The sequence below is a fragment of the Anser anser genome (genome assembly GCF_964211835.1).
Source record: "Anser anser genome assembly, chromosome: 17".
NCBI lineage: Eukaryota > Metazoa > Chordata > Aves > Anseriformes > Anatidae > Anser > Anser anser.
The window spans coordinates 7,017,750-7,040,638 of record NC_139738.1 but is presented as its reverse complement, the minus strand read 5'-3'; the positions used below and the strand labels follow the sequence as shown (position 1 = coordinate 7,040,638).

General features: G+C 63.2%; 1 protein-coding gene across 1 annotated transcript; it reads right to left on the bottom strand.

Moving 5' to 3' along the window:
• Window positions 1–16,832: 16,832 nt before the first annotated feature.
• Window positions 16,833–20,449, bottom strand: LOC310883016 (uncharacterized protein). Its single transcript, XM_083802636.1, has 2 exons — window positions 17,001–20,449; window positions 16,833–16,884 (listed from the first exon to the last, which is right to left on the bottom strand). The coding sequence occupies exon 1, from the start codon at window positions 19,904–19,906 to the stop codon at window positions 18,632–18,634; it is 1,275 nt and encodes a 424-aa protein (XP_083658762.1). The 5' UTR covers window positions 19,907–20,449; the 3' UTR covers window positions 16,833–16,884; window positions 17,001–18,631.
• Window positions 20,450–22,889: the final 2,440 nt, after the last annotated feature.

Sequence of the window (22,889 nt, the reverse complement as noted above, 5' to 3'; positions counted from 1 at the left end):
GCTTGGGTCCAAAAGCTGCAGTCCTCACCAAGATGGCGGCGAGGGGCTGGTCAGCCGTTGGGACGGAACGGCCGTTGCCCGCGTTCCCCAACCGACCGCCCCACTCTCCAGCCACCATGGCAGGTACAGCAGCCGGCTCCCGCTCCTCCCGGGGCTGCGGCCCTGCTGGCGAGCCCAGCGCCCCAGATCTCACCCCAGCGCCCTTTTTCCCACAGAGGGTTTCCCCAGACGGCTTCCGCGGCTTCCGCAGACGCAAAACTCCCCCTTCGTCGTCCCAGCCGTGCCGCCAACGGTGGCTGCCTGGCTGCTGCCCTCCCTCCCCGGAGCGATGGCGCTGCCCTTGCAGCCCCCCCAGGTACCCACCCTCCCCTACGCGCTGCCCCAGGCCACCGTCTGGCACGTGGTGCCGGGGGTCCAGGGGCAGGTGCTGCAGCTCCCCGCCGGGGTGCAGCTGGCACCTGGGGGGCACCTCCCACCCGAGGGGCACCACCTGCAGCTTGGGCAGCTCCCCGCCGTGGGGCAGCTCCCTGCTGTGGGGCAGCTCCCCCACACCGCTCCTCCCTGGGCCCCCGCCTACCAGTGGGGACAGCCCGTGGGGACGGGGACGGTGCTGCCCCAGGATCCCCTCTGGCTGGGGCCCGGGGCCGTGCTCCATGGGGAGCTCCTGCACCCCGCAGGCACCTGCCTGCTGCAGGCCCCTGCCCACCCCGGCCCCCCACCACTCCTCGTCCCGGGGCCTCCGCTGCGGGGGCAGGCGCTCCCCGCGCCCCGCACCCTGACCAGCAGCCGGGGGCAGCTGCCGGAGCCCTGCGACCACGCTGTGGGGCTCAGCGAGGACCAGGGGCCCCCGCTGCCCGGCCCCACTCCCCCCGAGCCTGCCCAGGCTCCAACGACCGCCAGCACCCAGACGCTGACGCCCGACGGTGAGTTTGGGGCTGGCACAGCCGGCCGCTGGGCGCCCCACACCCAGGAGCCATGCGAAAGCTGGCATCGCCCATCCTGGGGGATTTGCTTGCTTTTTCCTCAGCGGCGACAGTTGCAGAGGTGCCTGAGGAGCCCCTGGAGCTGCTTGAGCTGGGCCCCGATGCCTTCGCCGAGGCCTTTCCCCACCTGGCAGGGGACAGCCAGCAGCTGCAGCACCTGCAGGACCAGCTCCCGGCCGACCTGGACATCTCCGGCTTGGAGGAGCTGCTCAGCTGGCTCGATGCCGTGGAGCCCCAGGACGCCTTCCCCGGTGTCCCCAGCAGTCCTGTGCTCAGCCGCTTCCTGTCTGAGCTGCCCGACCTCTGCGAGGACATCGAGGAGCCGAGCACACAGGGACTGGCAGCCACCAGAGCGCTGGGTGAGGTACCCTCAACCCCTGGGGTGCACCCCGAGAAGGTGCAGGGTGGGCGGGCGGTGCAGCCCCCTGCTGTGCCGGCAGCGAGCTCCCCCCTCAAGCCTGCAGCCAGTCCCCAGCTCAGTGCCCTCAGGAGACCCCTGCCCAACCCTCCCTTCACTCTCCCCAAAAGGCCCCCCCACCCTGAATTCCTCACTGCCCTTAGCAGACCCCTGCCCAAGCCTCCCTCGCGTCCCCTCAAGAGACCCCCCGACCCTGAATTCCTTAATTCCCTTAGGAGACCCCTGCCCAAGCCTCGCCTGAGTCCCCTCAAGAGCCCCCCCGACCCTCAATTTATTAGAGCCCTTAGGAGACCCCTGCCCAATCCCCCTCTGGGTCCCCTCAAGAGCCCCCCCGACCCTCAATTTATTAGAGCCCTTAGGAGACCCCTGCCCAATCCCCCTCTGAGTCCCCTCAAGAGCCCCCCGCCTGCCCCTGCGCCCACCGGCACCAAGTGGGGGGCCAAGCGCCCCGCGCCCACCAGCACCCCCAGCACAGCGCAGAGCTCCCAGCACAGGAGGCCGGCGACGCAGAAAACCCCCGGCAAGGAGAAGACGACGCTGCTGGGCCAGGGTGGCCAAGGCCCCAAGACGCTGTGCCAGGGGAAGACGGGTGGCCACAGCGCGCTGGCTGGCAGCAGCAGCCAAGCGGGCGGCGGCAGGCAGCAGCCGGCGAGCGACAGCACCAGGGCGCCCAGCAAGAGGGCCCGAAGCCCGGGGGCTGCTGGGGGGCAAGGAGCAGCGGCACCGCCTCCCCGGAGAGCGCTGCTGCTGCTGGAGCCCCCCCCCATTAAGCCCCGTGCCCGTGCCCGTGCCGTGCGGGCCCAGGACAGGCTCCGTCCCCAAGCCATCGGGGACAAGACGCTGCAGCGCCAGCACCCGGGGACAAAGACCCCCAGCGAGACTTTGCAGCCGCTGGGGGCCAGGGCCAAGGCGCTGGGGCCAGTGCGCCAGCCGCCCTGCGTGCAGCCGCAGCCCACCTCCAGCGGCCCCAGCAGCATGCCCAGGGCCCCGCCGACGGTGCCAGGCTCCAGCGCTGTGCCCGCTGCCCCCCGGCCCCCAGCTGGCGACAAGGCCCAGGCGGTGCCGGCACCACCAGGCGGCACGGTGCGAGCGTGGAGAGCTCCCCTGCAGCAGGCGCCCAGAGCGCCGTGCCTGCCAGCCGCGGGGGGCCAAGCGCAGCGGGAGCCTCTGCCCACGCAGCAGCGCACGCTGCAGCGTCCGGCGCAGCCCCGCGTGGACTACGTGCCCTGCGTGGGGCCCTGGGCGGGCGGCGACGCGGCGCCCACGCCGCTGGAGGAGCAGGAGGCGTCGGTGCCCATCACGCCGCAGCAGCGTCCGGAGCGGGAGCGCCTGAAGAAGCTGGCCCAGGAGGAGCGGCAGCGGGCGGCCCACCAGATGAAGATCGGCCCCGTGCAATTCTTCGTGCAGCGGCGGAAGGACCACGCCATAGCCATGTATTACGGCTACCCGTGACCCTGCGCTCCTCGACGGCCCCCGCAGCACCCGGGCCCGCTCAGCGTGCAGGCACAGAGACCTCTGCAGGCGCCTGCTCCAGCTTCAGCCACGCTCCTCAGCCCTTGCCCCTCTCGCTTGCCCTCTCCCTTCTCCAGTGCTGGAGCTAGGCAGTGTTTGCCACTGTCAGGGATGGGCAACTGGGGCAATGGGAAATGCGCGGCTCACGAATGAACGTTGCAGTGGGAAGCTGTTGGGATGTTGGCAATAGCTGGGGTGGGAAAGGTTGGGCACGGGAACTGCTTGTTGGGACACCAAACGGCTGAGATCCCAAACTTATTTCTTCTTTCGGGTCATTTCTCTTCTTTAGTGCCTTCCTTATTAAATTCCTCTAGTGTAGGTGTTCACTCAGCAAGGCCTCTGCCTGCAGCTGTTCTGGCACTGGGATGCCGAGGGGATTTCATGCAGCCCGCTCCCGCTGCCCATGCTCAGTCCGTGCATGGATGTGGGCATGGCCAGCACGGACGGGAGAAAATGGGTGGACGGCTGGGTGGATGGGAGGGTGCAGGGAGTTGGGAATTCAGCCTTGGGATCAGACACGGGAGGTTGTTGGGATAGGAAATGATCAGTGGGATGGGAAGTCACGATGGGGATAGGAATTCATTAGAATGGGAAAAACTGGTTTTGTTTTTATTTCATTAAATTTACTTTATTGACTGTGTTGTACAGGATGGCATTTTTTTAGTTTCTCTTCCTTTTCTACCCTATTAAACTCTCTTTATCACAACGCACTGCTTTGTACTTCATTTTTCCTTCCGAGTCGTTCTGGATTCACTCAGGATGGGGGGGACATTAGTGAACGCCTGCGTGCTTCAGATCCAAGGTCACCTTTGCCCTCAACTCAAGATACATGTTTGCATCTGTTGTCATGAAACAAAATTAACAACAACAAAATAAAAGTTAACTACTTCCGAGCACCAGCTGTACCTTTGCTGGGGTCTGCTCTATGCATTTTGAAGACCATTCAATACTATTGAGCACCTTCAGGAGGAAATGTGTGGTTCTAGGGAAATGCGTCTTGATCTGATGCAAACCTGTGACGCACCCTGCAGCCCCTGCAACCGCTGTGATTTTACCTGCAGCCCCTGCAACCCCTGTGATTTTACCTGCAGCCCCTGCAACCGCTGTGATTTTACCTGCAGCCCCTGCAACCCCTGTCATGTTCCCTGCAGCCACTCCAACCCTGTGACAGGCCCTACAGCTGGCTGCGGGGACTCCCCCGTTGCCGTATCAGTCGCCAATACACACAAGATGAAGGAATGGATGCAGAAGTCATCTCGTTTAGGCAGGGAAGAAAGTCCTCCTGAGAAGGGGAAGGAGCAATAGGAAGGCGAGGCAGGCGACCCCAATGTAGGGCCATCCCAGGGAACAGGAGGCTGTTATAAAATAGAAAAGAGAGAAAAGCAGCAGGAAGCAGGTGATCCCCATCCCTGGGCGAGCTGCGAGACATGGGACAAGATTTCAGCTGTCATGCAGGCGAGCACATTGTCACCTGGCTGCTGCCATGCTGGGATAACAGCTCCGGGAGCCTGGAAAAGGAGGGCAGGGAAGCCGAGCAGCTGGGATCCTTCTCTGGGGAAGGGGGCACTGAGAAAGCGATCGGAAACGGGGCACAAGCCTCTGGAGGCGGCGCCTGTCAGGCGTGAAGGAAAGGGATCCCTTCCAGGAAGATGCTGTGGGGTTGCTGAGGGTCGAAGAACAGCAGGTGTTGGCTGCTCCCACCGTGCTGCAGCAGCGGCAAGGGAGAGACGTGGTGGTTTTCCTCAGCTGGGCAGCTGAGCTCCACCTCAACCGCTCTCTCCCTGCCCCTCCTCAAACGGAAAGGGGAGAAAATAGGATGGAAAGGGCTCAAGGGCTGAGAGAAGGACAGGGAGATCACTCCACAATGATCGTCACGGGCAAAAGAGGCTCAGCAGAGCCTGTTCCAGTCCAGCCCGGGCCTGCTCCTGCGGGGGCTCTCCACAGGCCGCGGCCTCCTCCAGGCCACATCCACCTGCTCCAGCGGGGGCTCCTCCACGGGCTGCAGCGTGGAGATCTGCTCCGTGTGGGACCCGTGGGCTGCAGGGGGACAGCCTGCTCCACCAGGGGCCTCTCCCCAGGCCGCAGGGGAACTGCTGCTGTGAGCCTGGAGCACCTCCTGCCTCCTGCTGCACTCACCTTGGGGGCTGCAGAGAGGTTTCTCACTCCTCCCTGACCCATCGCTGCTGTGCAGCAGGTTTCTTTCCCTTTCTTAGATGGGCTCTCACACAGGCGCAAACATCATCCGTTTTGTCTCAGTTCTGGGCAGCAGCGGGTCCCTCTGGAGCCTCCTGGAACCGGCCCTTATCTAACATGGGGCAGCTGCTGCATTCTCCTCACAGAGGACACCCCTGCAGCCCCCCGCTACCAGAACCTGTCCTCGTAAACCCAACACAAGACACCGACCGAGCCTCCCTCATTGCCAGCAGGTGGGTCAGGCTGGGAACCCAGGCCAGTGCCCGGCAGACCCTCCTGGGCCTTGAAAAGCAAGCTTTATGGGGACGTAGCACCCAGAAAGAACGGAGTCACACAACAGCATTCCTTTCCAAAACCGCCTCATAGACACCTGGGCCAAAGAGCAGGGCCTTGAGCGGGTATATCACGATGACAGAGTTCATTTCCTTCCCAGTAGCTGGCATGTGGCTAGAGAGAAATGCCCGTATCTGTTTATTTCCTGAAAGTAAGAAATGGAAGAGCCTTGTATCTGCATATTCACCAGATTCATCCCAGCGCCCTTGGTACTGGCGATCTGCATTGATCTGTAATAAAGAGCAATCGGTAGCACACCAAGTCTCCGTGACCTTGCATCTAACAGAATCGTCCAAACCCCTGTTGTGATCTCTCTCTAGCTGTGGGCTGGCTAAGCTGTCTGTTGGATGGTGAAAATGGGAAATGATTGGGATGGGAAATGATGAGTGGGCCGAGAAATCATTGCTGGGATGGGAAGACTTCCTTGGGGTGGAAAGCCATTGGGCTAGGAAATCAAAGAGATGGGAAATCTTCCCTGGGTTTGAAATCCTGGGGAAGCAAAAGCGTTGGGATGGGAAATCACTCCGGGGATGGGGAAGTATTGGGATGGGAAGCCTTTAATGGGGTGGGTAACATTCACTGGGGAAGGAAGGACTTGGAAAAGTAATCAGAGAGATGGGAATTCTTTGGGATGAGATCTCTTTGGATTAAGAAACGCTTTGTGTCGATGGGAAATATCTCGTATGGGAGTCTGTTATCATGTGAAATTGTAAGGATGGGAAATGACCGTTGGGATGAAAAGCTGGTACTGGGACGGGAAGTGCTTGGGACGGGGAAGTGTTGGTGTGAAAGCGGCACGGCAAATGATGCGTGGGAGGGAAAGCCTGATGGGGATGGAAAAGTCTTGCGATGGGAAGCCTGCTTGGGTCCAAAAGCTGCAGTCCTCACCAAGATGGCGGCGAGGGGCTGGTCAGCCGTTGGGACGGAACGGCCGTTGCCCGCGTTCCCCAACCGACCGCCCCACTCTCCAGCCACCATGGCAGGTACAGCAGCCGGCTCCCGCTCCTCCCGGGGCTGCGGCCCTGCTGGCGAGCCCAGCGCCCCAGATCTCACCCCAGCGCCCTTTTTCCCACAGAGGGTTTCCCCAGACGGCTTCCGCGGCTTCCGCAGACGCAAAACTCCCCCTTCGTCGTCCCAGCCGTGCCGCCAACGGTGGCTGCCTGGCTGCTGCCCTCCCTCCCCGGAGCGATGGCGCTGCCCTTGCAGCCCCCCCAGGTACCCACCCTCCCCTACGCGCTGCCCCAGGCCACCGTCTGGCACGTGGTGCCGGGGGTCCAGGGGCAGGTGCTGCAGCTCCCCGCCGGGGTGCAGCTGGCACCTGGGGGGCACCTCCCACCCGAGGGGCACCACCTGCAGCTTGGGCAGCTCCCCGCCGTGGGGCAGCTCCCCGCCGTGGGGCAGCTCCCTGCTGTGGGGCAGCTCCCCCACACCGCTCCTCCCTGGGCCCCCGCCTACCAGTGGGGACAGCCCGTGGGGACGGGGACGGTGCTGCCCCAGGATCCCCTCTGGCTGGGGCCCGGGGCCGTGCTCCATGGGGAGCTCCTGCACCCCGCAGGCACCTGCCTGCTGCAGGCCCCTGCCCACCCCGGCCCCCCACCACTCCTCGTCCCGGGGCCTCCGCTGCGGGGGCAGGCGCTCCCCGCGCCCCGCACCCTGACCAGCAGCCGGGGGCAGCTGCCGGAGCCCTGCGACCACGCTGTGGGGCTCAGCGAGGACCAGGGGCCCCCGCTGCCCGGCCCCACTCCCCCCGAGCCTGCCCAGGCTCCAACGACCGCCAGCACCCAGACGCTGACGCCCGACGGTGAGTTTGGGGCTGGCACAGCCGGCCGCTGGGCGCCCCACACCCAGGAGCCATGCGAAAGCTGGCATCGCCCATCCTGGGGGATTTGCTTGCTTTTTCCTCAGCGGCGACAGTTGCAGAGGTGCCTGAGGAGCCCCTGGAGCTGCTTGAGCTGGGCCCCGATGCCTTCGCCGAGGCCTTTCCCCACCTGGCAGGGGACAGCCAGCAGCTGCAGCACCTGCAGGACCAGCTCCCGGCCGACCTGGACATCTCCGGCTTGGAGGAGCTGCTCAGCTGGCTCGATGCCGTGGAGCCCCAGGACGCCTTCCCCGGTGTCCCCAGCAGTCCTGTGCTCAGCCGCTTCCTGTCTGAGCTGCCCGACCTCTGCGAGGACATCGAGGAGCCGAGCACACAGGGACTGGCAGCCACCAGAGCGCTGGGTGAGGTACCCTCAACCCCTGGGGTGCACCCCGAGAAGGTGCAGGGTGGGCGGGCGGTGCAGCCCCCTGCTGTGCCGGCAGCGAGCTCCCCCCTCAAGCCTGCAGCCAGTCCCCAGCTCAGTGCCCTCAGGAGACCCCTGCCCAACCCTCCCTTCACTCTCCCCAAAAGGCCCCCCCACCCTGAATTCCTCACTGCCCTTAGCAGACCCCTGCCCAAGCCTCCCTCGCGTCCCCTCAAGAGACCCCCCGACCCTGAATTCCTTAATTCCCTTAGGAGACCCCTGCCCAAGCCTCGCCTGAGTCCCCTCAAGAGCCCCCCCGACCCTCAATTTATTAGAGCCCTTAGGAGACCCCTGCCCAATCCCCCTCTGGGTCCCCTCAAGAGCCCCCCCGACCCTCAATTTATTAGAGCCCTTAGGAGACCCCTGCCCAATCCCCCTCTGAGTCCCCTCAAGAGCCCCCCGCCTGCCCCTGCGCCCACCGGCACCAAGTGGGGGGCCAAGCGCCCCGCGCCCACCAGCACCCCCAGCACAGCGCAGAGCTCCCAGCACAGGAGGCCGGCGACGCAGAAAACCCCCGGCAAGGAGAAGACGACGCTGCTGGGCCAGGGTGGCCAAGGCCCCAAGACGCTGTGCCAGGGGAAGACGGGTGGCCACAGCGCGCTGGCTGGCAGCAGCAGCCAAGCGGGCGGCGGCAGGCAGCAGCCGGCGAGCGACAGCACCAGGGCGCCCAGCAAGAGGGCCCGAAGCCCGGGGGCTGCTGGGGGGCAAGGAGCAGCGGCACCGCCTCCCCGGAGAGCGCTGCTGCTGCTGGAGCCCCCCCCCATTAAGCCCCGTGCCCGTGCCCGTGCCGTGCGGGCCCAGGACAGGCTCCGTCCCCAAGCCATTGGGGACAAGACGCTGCAGCGCCAGCACCCGGGGACAAAGACCCCCAGCGAGACTTTGCAGCCGCTGGGGGCCAGGGCCAAGGCGCTGGGGCCAGTGCGCCAGCCGCCCTGCGTGCAGCCGCAGCCCACCTCCAGCGGCCCCAGCAGCATGCCCAGGGCCCCGCCGACGGTGCCAGGCTCCAGCGCTGTGCCCGCTGCCCCCCGGCCCCCAGCTGGCGACAAGGCCCAGGCGGTGCCGGCACCACCAGGCGGCACGGTGCGAGCGTGGAGAGCTCCCCTGCAGCAGGCGCCCAGAGCGCCGTGCCTGCCAGCCGCGGGGGGCCAAGCGCAGCGGGAGCCTCTGCCCACGCAGCAGCGCACGCTGCAGCGTCCGGCGCAGCCCCGCGTGGACTACGTGCCCTGCGTGGGGCCCTGGGCGGGCGGCGACGCGGCGCCCACGCCGCTGGAGGAGCAGGAGGCGTCGGTGCCCATCACGCCGCAGCAGCGTCCGGAGCGGGAGCGCCTGAAGAAGCTGGCCCAGGAGGAGCGGCAGCGGGCGGCCCACCAGATGAAGATCGGCCCCGTGCAATTCTTCGTGCAGCGGCGGAAGGACCACGCCATAGCCATGTATTACGGCTACCCGTGACCCTGCGCTCCTCGACGGCCCCCGCAGCACCCGGGCCCGCTCAGCGTGCAGGCACAGAGACCTCTGCAGGCGCCTGCTCCAGCTTCAGCCACGCTCCTCAGCCCTTGCCCCTCTCGCTTGCCCTCTCCCTTCTCCAGTGCTGGAGCTAGGCAGTGTTTGCCACTGTCAGGGATGGGCAACTGGGGCAATGGGAAATGCGCGGCTCACGAATGAACGTTGCAGTGGGAAGCTGTTGGGATGTTGGCAATAGCTGGGGTGGGAAAGGTTGGGCACGGGAACTGCTTGTTGGGACACCAAACGGCTGAGATCCCAAACTTATTTCTTCTTTCGGGTCATTTCTCTTCTTTAGTGCCTTCCTTATTAAATTCCTCTAGTGTAGGTGTTCACTCAGCAAGGCCTCTGCCTGCAGCTGTTCTGGCACTGGGATGCCGAGGGGATTTCATGCAGCCCGCTCCCGCTGCCCATGCTCAGTCCGTGCATGGATGTGGGCATGGCCAGCACGGACGGGAGAAAATGGGTGGACGGCTGGGTGGATGGGAGGGTGCAGGGAGTTGGGAATTCAGCCTTGGGATCAGACACGGGAGGTTGTTGGGATAGGAAATGATCAGTGGGATGGGAAGTCACGATGGGGATAGGAATTCATTAGAATGGGAAAAACTGGTTTTGTTTTTATTTCATTAAATTTACTTTATTGACTGTGTTGTACAGGATGGCATTTTTTTAGTTTCTCTTCCTTTTCTACCCTATTAAACTCTCTTTATCACAACGCACTGCTTTGTACTTCATTTTTCCTTCCAAGTCGTTCTGGATTCACTCAGGATGGGGGGGACATTAGTGAACGCCTGCGTGCTTCAGATCCAAGGTCACCTTTGCCCTCAACTCAAGATACATGTTTGCATCTGTTGTCATGAAACAAAATTAACAACAACAAAATAAAAGTTAACTACTTCCGAGCACCAGCTGTACGTTTGCTGGGGTCTGCTCTATGCATTTTGAAGACCATTCAATACTATTGAGCACCTTCAGGAGGAAATGTGTGGTTCTAGGGAAATGCGCCTTGATCTGATGCAAACCTGTGACGCACCCTGCAGCCCCTGCAACCGCTGTGATTTTACCTGCAGCCCCTGCAACCCCTGTGATTTTACCTGCAGCCCCTGCAACCGCTGTGATTTTACCTGCAGCCCCTGCAACCCCTGTCATGTTCCCTGCAGCCACTCCAACCCTGTGACAGGCCCTACAGCTGGCTGCGGGGACTCCCCCGTTGCCGTATCAGTCGCCAATACACACAAGATGAAGGAATGGATGCAGAAGTCATCTCGTTTAGGCAGGGAAGAAAGTCCTCCTGAGAAGGGGAAGGAGCAATAGGAAGGCGAGGCAGGCGACCCCAATGTAGGGCCATCCCAGGGAACAGGAGGCTGTTATAAAATAGAAAAGAGAGAAAAGCAGCAGGAAGCAGGTGATCCCCATCCCTGGGCGAGCTGCGAGACATGGGACAAGATTTCAGCTGTCATGCAGGCGAGCACATTGTCACCTGGCTGCTGCCATGCTGGGATAACAGCTCCGGGAGCCTGGAATCGGAGGGCAGGGAAGCCAAGCAGCTGGGATCCTTCTCTGGGGAAGGGGGCACTGAGAAAGCGATCGGAAACGGGGCACAAGCCTCTGGAGGCGGCGCCTATCAGGCGTGAAGGAAAGGGATCCCTTCCAGGAAGATGCTGTGGGGTTGCTGAGGGTCGAAGAACAGCAGGTGTTGGCTGCTCCCACCGTGCTGCAGCAGCGGCAAGGGAGAGACGTGGTGGTTTTCCTCAGCTGGGCAGCTGAGCTCCACCTCAACCGCTCTCTCCCTGCCCCTCCTCAAACGGAAAGGGGAGAAAATGGGATGGAAAGGGCTCAAGGGCTGAGAGAAGGACAGGGAGATCACTCCACAATGATCGTCACGGGCAAAAGAGGCTTAGCAGAGCCTGTTCCAGTCCAGCCCGGGCCTGCTCCTGCGGGGGCTCTCCACAGGCCGCGGCCTCCTCCAGGCCACATCCACCTGCTCCAGCGGGGGCTCCTCCACGGGCTGCAGCGTGGAGATCTGCTCCGTGTGGGACCCGTGGGCTGCAGGGGGACAGCCTGCTCCACCAGGGGCCTCTCCCCAGGCCGCAGGGGAACTGCTGCTGTGAGCCTGGAGCACCTCCTGCCTCCTGCTGCACTCACCTTGGGGGCTGCAGAGAGGTTTCTCACTCCTCCCTGACCCATCGCTGCTGTGCAGCAGGTTTCTTTCCCTTTCTTAGATGGGCTCTCACACAGGCGCAAACATCATCCGTTTTGTCTCACTTCTGGGCAGCAGCGGGTCCCTCTGGAGCCTCCTGGAACCGGCCCTTATCTAACATGGGGCAGCTGCTGCATTCTCCTCACAGAGGACACCCCTGCAGCCCCCCGCTACCAGAACCTGTCCTCGTAAACCCAACACAAGACACCGACCGAGCCTCCCTCATTCCCAGCAGGCGGGTCAGGCTGGGAACCCAGGCCAGTGCCCGGCAGACCCTCCTGGGCCTTGAAAAGCAAGCTTTATGGGGACGTAGCACCCAGAAAGAACGGAGTCACACAACAGCATTCCTTTCCAAAACCGCCTCATAGACACCTGGGCCAAAGAGCAGGGCCTTGAGCGGGTATATCACGATGACAGAGTTCATTTCCTTCCCAGTAGCTGGCATGTGGCTAGAGAGAAATGCCCGTATCTGTTTATTTCCTGAAAGTAAGAAATGGAAGAGCCTTGTATCTGCATATTTACCAGATTCATCCCAGCGCCCTTGGTACTGGTGATCTGCATTGATCTGTAATAAAGAGCAATCGGTAGCACACCAAGTCTCCGTGACCTTGCATCTAACAGAATCGTCCAAACCCCTGTTGTGATCTCTCTCTAGCTGTGGGCTGGCTAAGCTGTCTGTTGGATGGTGAAAATGGGAAATGATTGGGATGGGAAATGATGAGTGGGCCGAGAAATCATTGCTGGGATGGGAAGACTTCCTTGGGGGGGAAAGCCATTGGGCTAGGAAATCAAAGAGATGGGAAATCTTCCCTGGGTTTGAAATCCTGGGGAAGCAAAAGCGTTGGGATGGGAAATCACTCCGGGGATGGGGAAGTATTGGGATGGGAAGCCTTTAATGGGGTGGGTAACATTCACTGGGGAAGGAAGGACTTGGAAAAGTAATCAGAGAGATGGGAATTCTTTGGGATGAGATCTCTTTGGATTAAGAAACGCTTTGTGTCGATGGGAAATATCTCGTATGGGAGTCTGTTATCATGTGAAATTGTAAGGATGGGAAATGACCGTTGGGATGAAAAGCTGGTACTGGGACGGGAAGTGCTTGGGACGGGGAAGTGTTGGTGTGAAAGCGGCACGGCAAATGATGCGTGGGAGGGAAAGCCTGATGGGGATGGAAAAGTCTTGCGATGGGAAGCCTGCTTGGGTCCAAAAGCTGCAGTCCTCACCAAGATGGCGGCGAGGGGCTGGTCAGCCGTTGGGACGGAACGGCCGTTGCCCGCGTTCCCCAACCGACCGCCCCACTCTCCAGCCACCATGGCAGGTACAGCAGCCGGCTCCCGCTCCTCCCGGGGCTGCGGCCCTGCTGGCGAGCCCAGCGCCCCAGATCTCACCCCAGCGCCCTTTTTCCCACAGAGGGTTTCCCCAGACGGCTTCCGCGGCTTCCGCAGACGCAAAACTCCCCCTTCGTCGTCCCAGCCGTGCCGCCAACGGTGGCTGCCTGGCTGCTGCCCTCCCTCCCCGGAGCGATGGCGCTGCCCTTGCAGCCCCCCCAGGTACCCACCCTCCCCTACGCGCTGCCCCAGGCCACCGTCTGGCACGTGGTGCCGGGGGTCCAGGGGCAGGTGCTGCAGCTCCCCGCCGGGGTGCAGCTGGCACCTGGGGGGCACCTCCCACCCGAGGGGCACCACCTGCAGCTTGGGCAGCTCCCCGCCGTGGGGCAGCTCCCTGCTGTGGGGCAGCTCCCCCACACCGCTCCTCCCTGGGCCCCCGCCTACCAGTGGGGACAGCCCGTGGGGACGGGGACGGTGCTGCCCCAGGATCCCCTCTGGCTGGGGCCCGGGGCCGTGCTCCATGGGGAGCTCCTGCACCCCGCAGGCACCTGCCTGCTGCAGGCCCCTGCCCACCCCGGCCCCCCACCACTCCTCGTCCCGGGGCCTCCGCTGCGGGGGCAGGCGCTCCCCGCGCCCCGCACCCTGACCAGCAGCCGGGGGCAGCTGCCGGAGCCCTGCGACCACGCCGTGGGGCTCAGCGAGGACCAGGGGCCCCCGCTGCCCGGCCCCACTCCCCCCGAGCCTGCCCAGGCTCCAACGACCGCCAGCACCCAGACGCTGACGCCCGACGGTGAGTTTGGGGCTGGCACAGCCGGCCGCTGGGCGCCCCACACCCAGGAGCCATGCGAAAGCTGGCATCGCCCATCCTGGGGGATTTGCTTGCTTTTTCCTCAGCGGCGACAGTTGCAGAGGTGCCTGAGGAGCCCCTGGAGCTGCTTGAGCTGGGCCCCGATGCCTTCGCCGAGGCCTTTCCCCACCTGGCAGGGGACAGCCAGCAGCTGCAGCACCTGCAGGACCAGCTCCCGGCCGACCTGGACATCTCCGGCTTGGAGGAGCTGCTCAGCTGGCTCGATGCCGTGGAGCCCCAGGACGCCTTCCCCGGTGTCCCCAGCAGTCCTGTGCTCAGCCGCTTCCTGTCTGAGCTGCCCGACCTCTGCGAGGACATCGAGGAGCCGAGCACACAGGGACTGGCAGCCACCAGAGCGCTGGGTGAGGTACCCTCAACCCCTGGGGTGCACCCCGAGAAGGTGCAGGGTGGGCGGGCGGTGCAGCCCCCTGCTGTGCCGGCAGCGAGCTCCCCCCTCAAGCCTGCAGCCAGTCCCCAGCTCAGTGCCCTCAGGAGACCCCTGCCCAACCCTCCCTTCACTCTCCCCAAAAGGCCCCCCCACCCTGAATTCCTCACTGCCCTTAGCAGACCCCTGCCCAAGCCTCCCTCGCGTCCCCTCAAGAGACCCCCCGACCCTGAATTCCTTAATTCCCTTAGGAGACCCCTGCCCAAGCCTCGCCTGAGTCCCCTCAAGAGCCCCCCCGACCCTCAATTTATTAGAGCCCTTAGGAGACCCCTGCCCAATCCCCCTCTGGGTCCCCTCAAGAGCCCCCCCGACCCTCAATTTATTAGAGCCCTTAGGAGACCCCTGCCCAATCCCCCTCTGAGTCCCCTCAAGAGCCCCCCGCCTGCCCCTGCGCCCACCGGCACCAAGTGGGGGGCCAAGCGCCCCGTGCCCCCCAGCACCCCCAGCACAGCGCAGAGCTCCCAGCACAGGAGGCCGGCGACGCAGAAAACCCCCGGCAAGGAGAAGACGACGCTGCTGGGCCAGGGTGGCCAAGGCCCCAAGACGCTGTGCCAGGGGAAGACGGGTGGCCACAGCGCGCTGGCTGGCAGCAGCGGCCAAGCGGGCGGCGGCAGGCAGCAGCCGGCGAGCGACAGCACCAGGGCGCCCAGCAAGAGGGCCCGAAGCCCGGGGGCTGCTGGGGGGCAAGGAGCAGCGGCACCGCCTCCCCGGAGAGCGCTGCTGCTGCTGGAGCCCCCCCCCATTAAGCCCCGTGCCCGTGCCCGTGCCGTGCGGGCCCAGGACAGGCTCCGTCCCCAAGCCATCGGGGACAAGACGCTGCAGCGCCAGCACCCGGGGACAAAGACCCCCAGCGAGACTTTGCAGCCGCTGGGGGCCAGGGCCAAGGCGCTGGGGCCAGTGCGCCAGCCGCCCTGCGTGCAGCCGCAGCCCACCTCCAGCGGCCCCAGCAGCATGCCCAGGGCCCCGCCGACGGTGCCAGGCTCCAGCGCTGTGCCCGCTGCCCCCCGGCCCCCAGCTGGCGACAAGGCCCAGGCGGTGCCGGCACCACCAGGCGGCACGGTGCGAGCGTGGAGAGCTCCCCTGCAGCAGGCGCCCAGAGCGCCGTGCCTGCCAGCCGCGGGGGGCCAAGCGCAGCGGGAGCCTCTGCCCACGCAGCAGCGCACGCTGCAGCGTCCGGCGCAGCCCCGCGTGGACTACGTGCCCTGCGTGGGGCCCTGGGCGGGCGGCGACGCGGCGCCCACGCCGCTGGAGGAGCAGGAGGCGTCGGTGCCCATCACGCCGCAGCAGCGTCCGGAGCGGGAGCGCCTGAAGAAGCTGGCCCAGGAGGAGCGGCAGCGGGCGGCCCACCAGATGAAGATCGGCCCCGTGCAATTCTTCGTGCAGCGGCGGAAGGACCACGCCATAGCCATGTATTACGGCTACCCGTGACCCTGCGCTCCTCGACGGCCCCCGCAGCACCCGGGCCCGCTCAGCGTGCAGGCACAGAGACCTCTGCAGGCGCCTGCTCCAGCTTCAGCCACGCTCCTCAGCCCTTGCCCCTCTCGCTTGCCCTCTCCCTTCTCCAGTGCTGGAGCTAGGCAGTGTTTGCCACTGTCAGGGATGGGCAACTGGGGCAATGGGAAATGCGCGGCTCACGAATGAACGTTGCAGTGGGAAGCTGTTGGGATGTTGGCAATAGCTGGGGTGGGAAAGGTTGGGCACGGGAACTGCTTGTTGGGACACCAAACGGCTGAGATCCCAAACTTATTTCTTCTTTCGGGTCATTTCTCTTCTTTAGTGCCTTCCTTATTAAATTCCTCTAGTGTAGGTGTTCACTCAGCAAGGCCTCTGCCTGCAGCTGTTCTGGCACTGGGATGCCGAGGGGATTTCATGCAGCCCGCTCCCGCTGCCCATGCTCAGTCCGTGCATGGATGTGGGCATGGCCAGCACGGACGGGAGAAAATGGGTGGACGGCTGGGTGGATGGGAGGGTGCAGGGAGTTGGGAATTCAGCCTTGGGATCAGACACGGGAGGTTGTTGGGATAGGAAATGATCAGTGGGATGGGAAGTCACGATGGGGATAGGAATTCATTAGAATGGGAAAAACTGGTTTTGTTTTTATTTCATTAAATTTACTTTATTGACTGTGTTGTACAGGATGGCATTTTTTTAGTTTCTCTTCCTTTTCTACCCTATTAAACTCTCTTTATCACAACGCACTGCTTTGTACTTCATTTTTCCTTCCAAGTCGTTCTGGATTCACTCAGGATGGGGGGGACATTAGTGAACGCCTGCGTGCTTCAGATCCAAGGTCACCTTTGCCCTCAACTCAAGATACATGTTTGCATCTGTTGTCATGAAACAAAATTAACAACAACAAAATAAAAGTTAACTACTTCCGAGCACCAGCTGTACGTTTGCTGGGGTCTGCTCTATGCATTTTGAAGACCATTCAATACTATTGAGCACCTTCAGGAGGAAATGTGTGGTTCTAGGGAAATGCGCCTTGATCTGATGCAAACCTGTGACGCACCCTGCAGCCCCTGCAACCGCTGTGATTTTACCTGCAGCCCCTGCAACCCCTGTGATTTTACCTGCAGCCCCTGCAACCGCTGTGATTTTACCTGCAGCCCCTGCAACCCCTGTCATGTTCCCTGCAGCCACTCCAACCCTGTGACAGGCCCTACAGCTGGCTGCGGGGACTCCCCCGTTGCCGTATCAGTCGCCAATACACACAAGATGAAGGAATGGATGCAGAAGTCATCTCGTTTAGGCAGGGAAGAAAGTCCTCCTGAGAAGGGGAAGGAGCAATAGGAAGGCGAGGCAGGCGACCCCAATGTAGGGCCATCCCAGGGAACAGGAGGCTGTTATAAAATAGAAAAGAGAGAAAAGCAGCAGGAAGCAGGTGATCCCCATCCCTGGGCGAGCTGCGAGACATGGGACAACATTTCAGCTGTCATGCAGGCGAGCACATTGTCACCTGGCTGCTGCCATGCTGGGATAACAGCTCCGGGAGCCTGGAATCGGAGGGCAGGGAAGCCAAGCAGCTGGGATCCTTCTCTGGGGAAGGGGGCACTGAGAAAGCGATCGGAAACGGGGCACAAGCCTCTGGAGGCGGCGCCTGTCAGGCGTGAAGGAAAGGGATCCCTTCCAGGAAGATGCTGTGGGGTTGCTGAGGGTCGAAGAACAGCAGGTGTTGGCTGCTCCCACCGTGCTGCAGCAGCGGCAAGGGAGAGACGTGGTGGTTTTCCTCAGCTGGGCAGCTGAGCTCCACCTCAACCGCTCTCTCCCTGCCCCTCCTCAAACGGAAAGGGGAGAAAATAGGATGGAAAGGGCTCAAGGGCTGAGAGAAGGACAGGGAGATCACTCCACAATGATCGTCACGGGCAAAAGAGGCTTAGCAGAGCCTGTTCCAGTCCAGCCCGGGCCTGCTCCTGCGGGGGCTCTCCACAGGCCGCGGCCTCCTCTAGGCCACAGCCACCTGCTCCAGCGGGGGCTCCTCCACGGGCTGCAGCGTGGAGATCTGCTCCGTGTGGGACCCGTGGGCTGCAGGGGGACAGCCTGCTCCACCAGGGGCCTCTCCCCAGGCCGCAGGGGAACTGCTGCTGTGAGCCTGGAGCACCTCCTGCCTCCTGCTGCACTCACCTTGGGGGCTGCAGAGAGGTTTCTCACTCCTCCCTGACCCATCGCTGCTGTGCAGCAGGTTTCTTTCCCTTTCTTAGATGGGCTCTCACACAGGCGCAAACATCATCCGTTTTGTCTCACTTCTGGGCAGCAGCGGGTCCCTCTGGAGCCTCCTGGAACCGGCCCTTATCTAACATGGGGCAGCTGCTGCATTCTCCTCACAGAGGACACCCCTGCAGCCCCCCGCTACCAGAACCTGTCCTCGTAAACCCAACACAAGACACCGACCGAGCCTCCCTCATTCCCAGCAGGCGGGTCAGGCTGGGAACCCAGGCCAGTGCCCGGCAGACCCTCCTGGGCCTTGAAAAGCAAGCTTTATGGGGACGTAGCACCCAGAAAGAACGGAGTCACACAACAGCATTCCTTTCCAAAACCGCCTCATAGACACCTGGGCCAAAGAGCAGGGCCTTGAGCGGGTATATCACGATGACAGAGTTCATTTCCTTCCCAGTAGCTGGCATGTGGCTAGAGAGAAATGCCCGTATCTGTTTATTTCCTGAAAGTAAGAAATGGAAGAGCCTTGTATCTGCATATTCACCAGATTCATCCCAGCGCCCTTGGTACTGGTGATCTGCATTGATCTGTAATAAAGAGCAATCGGTAGCACACCAAGTCTCCGTGACCTTGCATCTAACAGAATCGTCCAAACCCCTGTTGTGATCTCTCTCTAGCTGTGGGCTGGCTAAGCTGTCTGTTGGATGGTGAAAATGGGAAATGATTGGGATGGGAAATGATGAGTGGGCCGAGAAATCATTGCTGGGATGGGAAGACTTCCTTGGGGGGGAAAGCCATTGGGCTAGGAAATCAAAGAGATGGGAAATCTTCCCTGGGTTTGAAATCCTGGGGAAGCAAAAGCGTTGGGATGGGAAATCACTCCGGGGATGGGGAAGTATTGGGATGGGAAGCCTTTAATGGGGTGGGTAACATTCACTGGGGAAGGAAGGACTTGGAAAAGTAATCAGAGAGATGGGAATTCTTTGGGATGAGATCTCTTTGGATTAAGAAACGCTTTGTGTCGATGGGAAATATCTCGTATGGGAGTCTGTTATCATGTGAAATTGTAAGGATGGGAAATGACCGTTGGGATGAAAAGCTGGTACTGGGACGGGAAGTGCTTGGGACGGGGAAGTGTTGGTGTGAAAGCGGCACGGCAAATGATGCGTGGGAGGGAAAGCCTGATGGGGATGGAAAAGTCTTGCGATGGGAAGCCTGCTTGGGTCCAAAAGCTGCAGTCCTCACCAAGATGGCGGCGAGGGGCTGGTCAGCCGTTGGGACGGAACAGCCGTTGCCCGCGTTCCCCAACCGACCGCCCCACTCTCCAGCCACCATGGCAGGTACAGCAGCCGGCTCCCGCTCCTCCCGGGGCTGCGGCCCTGCTGGCGAGCCCAGCGCCCCAGATCTCACCCCAGCGCCCTTTTTCCCACAGAGGGTTTCCCCAGACGGCTTCCGCGGCTTCCGCAGACGCAAAACTCCCCCTTCGTCGTCCCAGCCGTGCCGCCAACGGTGGCTGCCTGGCTGCTGCCCTCCCTCCCCGGAGCGATGGCGCTGCCCTTGCAGCCCCCCCAGGTACCCACCCTCCCCTACGCGCTGCCCCAGGCCACCGTCTGGCACGTGGTGCCGGGGGTCCAGGGGCAGGTGCTGCAGCTCCCCGCCGGGGTGCAGCTGGCACCTGGGGGGCACCTCCCACCCGAGGGGCACCACCTGCAGCTTGGGCAGCTCCCCGCCGTGGGGCAGCTCCCTGCTGTGGGGCAGCTCCCCCACACCGCTCCTCCCTGGGCCCCCGCCTACCAGTGGGGACAGCCCGTGGGGACGGGGACGGTGCTGCCCCAGGATCCCCTCTGGCTGGGGCCCGGGGCCGTGCTCCATGGGGAGCTCCTGCACCCCGCAGGCACCTGCCTGCTGCAGGCCCCTGCCCACCCCGGCCCCCCACCACTCCTCGTCCCGGGGCCTCCGCTGCGGGGGCAGGCGCTCCCCGCGCCCCGCACCCTGACCAGCAGCCGGGGGCAGCTGCCGGAGCCCTGCGACCACGCCGTGGGGCTCAGCGAGGACCAGGGGCCCCCGCTGCCCGGCCCCACTCCCCCCGAGCCTGCCCAGGCTCCAACGACCGCCAGCACCCAGACGCTGACGCCCGACGGTGAGTTTGGGGCTGGCACAGCCGGCCGCTGGGCGCCCCACACCCAGGAGCCATGCGAAAGCTGGCATCGCCCATCCTGGGGGATTTGCTTGCTTTTTCCTCAGCGGCGACAGTTGCAGAGGTGCCTGAGGAGCCCCTGGAGCTGCTTGAGCTGGGCCCCGATGCCTTCGCCGAGGCCTTTCCCCACCTGGCAGGGGACAGCCAGCAGCTGCAGCACCTGCAGGACCAGCTCCCGGCCGACCTGGACATCTCCGGCTTGGAGGAGCTGCTCAGCTGGCTCGATGCCGTGGAGCCCCAGGACGCCTTCCCCGGTGTCCCCAGCAGTCCTGTGCTCAGCCGCTTCCTGTCTGAGCTGCCCGACCTCTGCGAGGACATCGAGGAGCCGAGCACACAGGGACTGGCAGCCACCAGAGCGCTGGGTGAGGTACCCTCAACCCCTGGGGTGCACCCCGAGAAGGTGCAGGGTGGGCGGGCGGTGCAGCCCCCTGCTGTGCCGGCAGCGAGCTCCCCCCTCAAGCCTGCAGCCAGTCCCCAGCTCAGTGCCCTCAGGAGACCCCTGCCCAACCCTCCCTTCACTCTCCCCAAAAGGCCCCCCCACCCTGAATTCCTCACTGCCCTTAGCAGACCCCTACCCAAGCCTCCCTCGCGTCCCCTCAAGAGACCCCCCGACCCTGAATTCCTTAATTCCCTTAGGAGACCCCTGCCCAAGCCTCGCCTGAGTCCCCTCAAGAGCCCCCCCGACCCTCAATTTATTAGAGCCCTTAGGAGACCCCTGCCCAATCCCCCTCTGGGTCCCCTCAAGAGCCCCCCCGACCCTCAATTTATTAGAGCCCTTAGGAGACCCCTGCCCAATCCCCCTCTGAGTCCCCTCAAGAGCCCCCCGCCTGCCCCTGCGCCCACCGGCACCAAGTGGGGGGCCAAGCGCCCCGCGCCCACCAGCACCCCCAGCACAGCGCAGAGCTCCCAGCACAGGAGGCCGGCGACGCAGAAAACCCCCGGCAAGGAGAAGACGACGCTGCTGGGCCAGGGTGGCCAAGGCCCCAAGACGCTGTGCCAGGGGAAGACGGGTGGCCACAGCGCGCTGGCTGGCAGCAGCAGCCAAGCGGGCGGCGGCAGGCAGCAGCCGGCGAGCGACAGCACCAGGGCGCCCAGCAAGAGGGCCCGAAGCCCGGGGGCTGCTGGGGGGCAAGGAGCAGCGGCACCGCCTCCCCGGAGAGCGCTGCTGCTGCTGGAGCCCCCCCCCATTAAGCCCCGTGCCCGTGCCCGTGCCGTGCGGGCCCAGGACAGGCTCCGTCCCCAAGCCATCGGGGACAAGACGCTGCAGCGCCAGCACCCGGGGACAAAGACCCCCAGCGAGACTTTGCAGCCGCTGGGGGCCAGGGCCAAGGCGCTGGGGCCAGTGCGCCAGCCGCCCTGCGTGCAGCCGCAGCCCACCTCCAGCGGCCCCAGCAGCATGCCCAGGGCCCCGCCGACGGTGCCAGGCTCCAGCGCTGTGCCCGCTGCCCCCCGGCCCCCAGCTGGCGACAAGGCCCAGGCGGTGCCGGCACCACCAGGCGGCACGGTGCGAGCGTGGAGAGCTCCCCTGCAGCAGGCGCCCAGAGCGCCGTGCCTGCCAGCCGCGGGGGGCCAAGCGCAGCGGGAGCCTCTGCCCACGCAGCAGCGCACGCTGCAGCGTCCGGCGCAGCCCCGCGTGGACTACGTGCCCTGCGTGGGGCCCTGGGCGGGCGGCGACGCGGCGCCCACGCCGCTGGAGGAGCAGGAGGCGTCGGTGCCCATCACGCCGCAGCAGCGTCCGGAGCGGGAGCGCCTGAAGAAGCTGGCCCAGGAGGAGCGGCAGCGGGCGGCCCACCAGATGAAGATCGGCCCCGTGCAATTCTTCGTGCAGCGGCGGAAGGACCACGCCATAGCCATGTATTACGGCTACCCGTGACCCTGCGCTCCTCGACGGCCCCCGCAGCACCCGGGCCCGCTCAGCGTGCAGGCACAGAGACCTCTGCAGGCGCCTGCTCCAGCTTCAGCCACGCTCCTCAGCCCTTGCCCCTCTCGCTTGCCCTCTCCCTTCTCCAGTGCTGGAGCTAGGCAGTGTTTGCCACTGTCAGGGATGGGCAACTGGGGCAATGGGAAATGCGCGGCTCACGAATGAACGTTGCAGTGGGAAGCTGTTGGGATGTTGGCAATAGCTGGGGTGGGAAAGGTTGGGCACGGGAACTGCTTGTTGGGACACCAAACGGCTGAGATCCCAAACTTATTTCTTCTTTCGGGTCATTTCTCTTCTTTAGTGCCTTCCTTATTAAATTCCTCTAGTGTAGGTGTTCACTCAGCAAGGCCTCTGCCTGCAGCTGTTCTGGCACTGGGATGCCGAGGGGATTTCATGCAGCCCGCTCCCGCTGCCCATGCTCAGTCCGTGCATGGATGTGGGCATGGCCAGCACGGACGGGAGAAAATGGGTGGACGGCTGGGTGGATGGGAGGGTGCAGGGAGTTGGGAATTCAGCCTTGGGATCAGACACGGGAGGTTGTTGGGATAGGAAATGATCAGTGGGATGGGAAGTCACGATGGGGATAGGAATTCATTAGAATGGGAAAAACTGGTTTTGTTTTTATTTCATTAAATTTACTTTATTGACTGTGTTGTACAGGATGGCATTTTTTTAGTTTCTCTTCCTTTTCTACCCTATTAAACTCTCTTTATCACAACGCACTGCTTTGTACTTCATTTTTCCTTCCGAGTCGTTCTGGATTCACTCAGGATGGGGGGGACATTAGTGAACGCCTGCGTGCTTCAGATCCAAGGTCACCTTTGCCCTCAACTCAAGATACATGTTTGCATCTGTTGTCATGAAACAAAATTAACAACAACAAAATAAAAGTTAACTACTTCCGAGCACCAGCTGTACGTTTGCTGGGGTCTGCTCTATGCATTTTGAAGACCATTCAATACTATTGAGCACCTTCAGGAGGAAATGTGTGGTTCTAGGGAAATGCGCCTTGATCTGATGCAAACCTGTGACGCACCCTGCAGCCCCTGCAACCGCTGTGATTTTACCTGCAG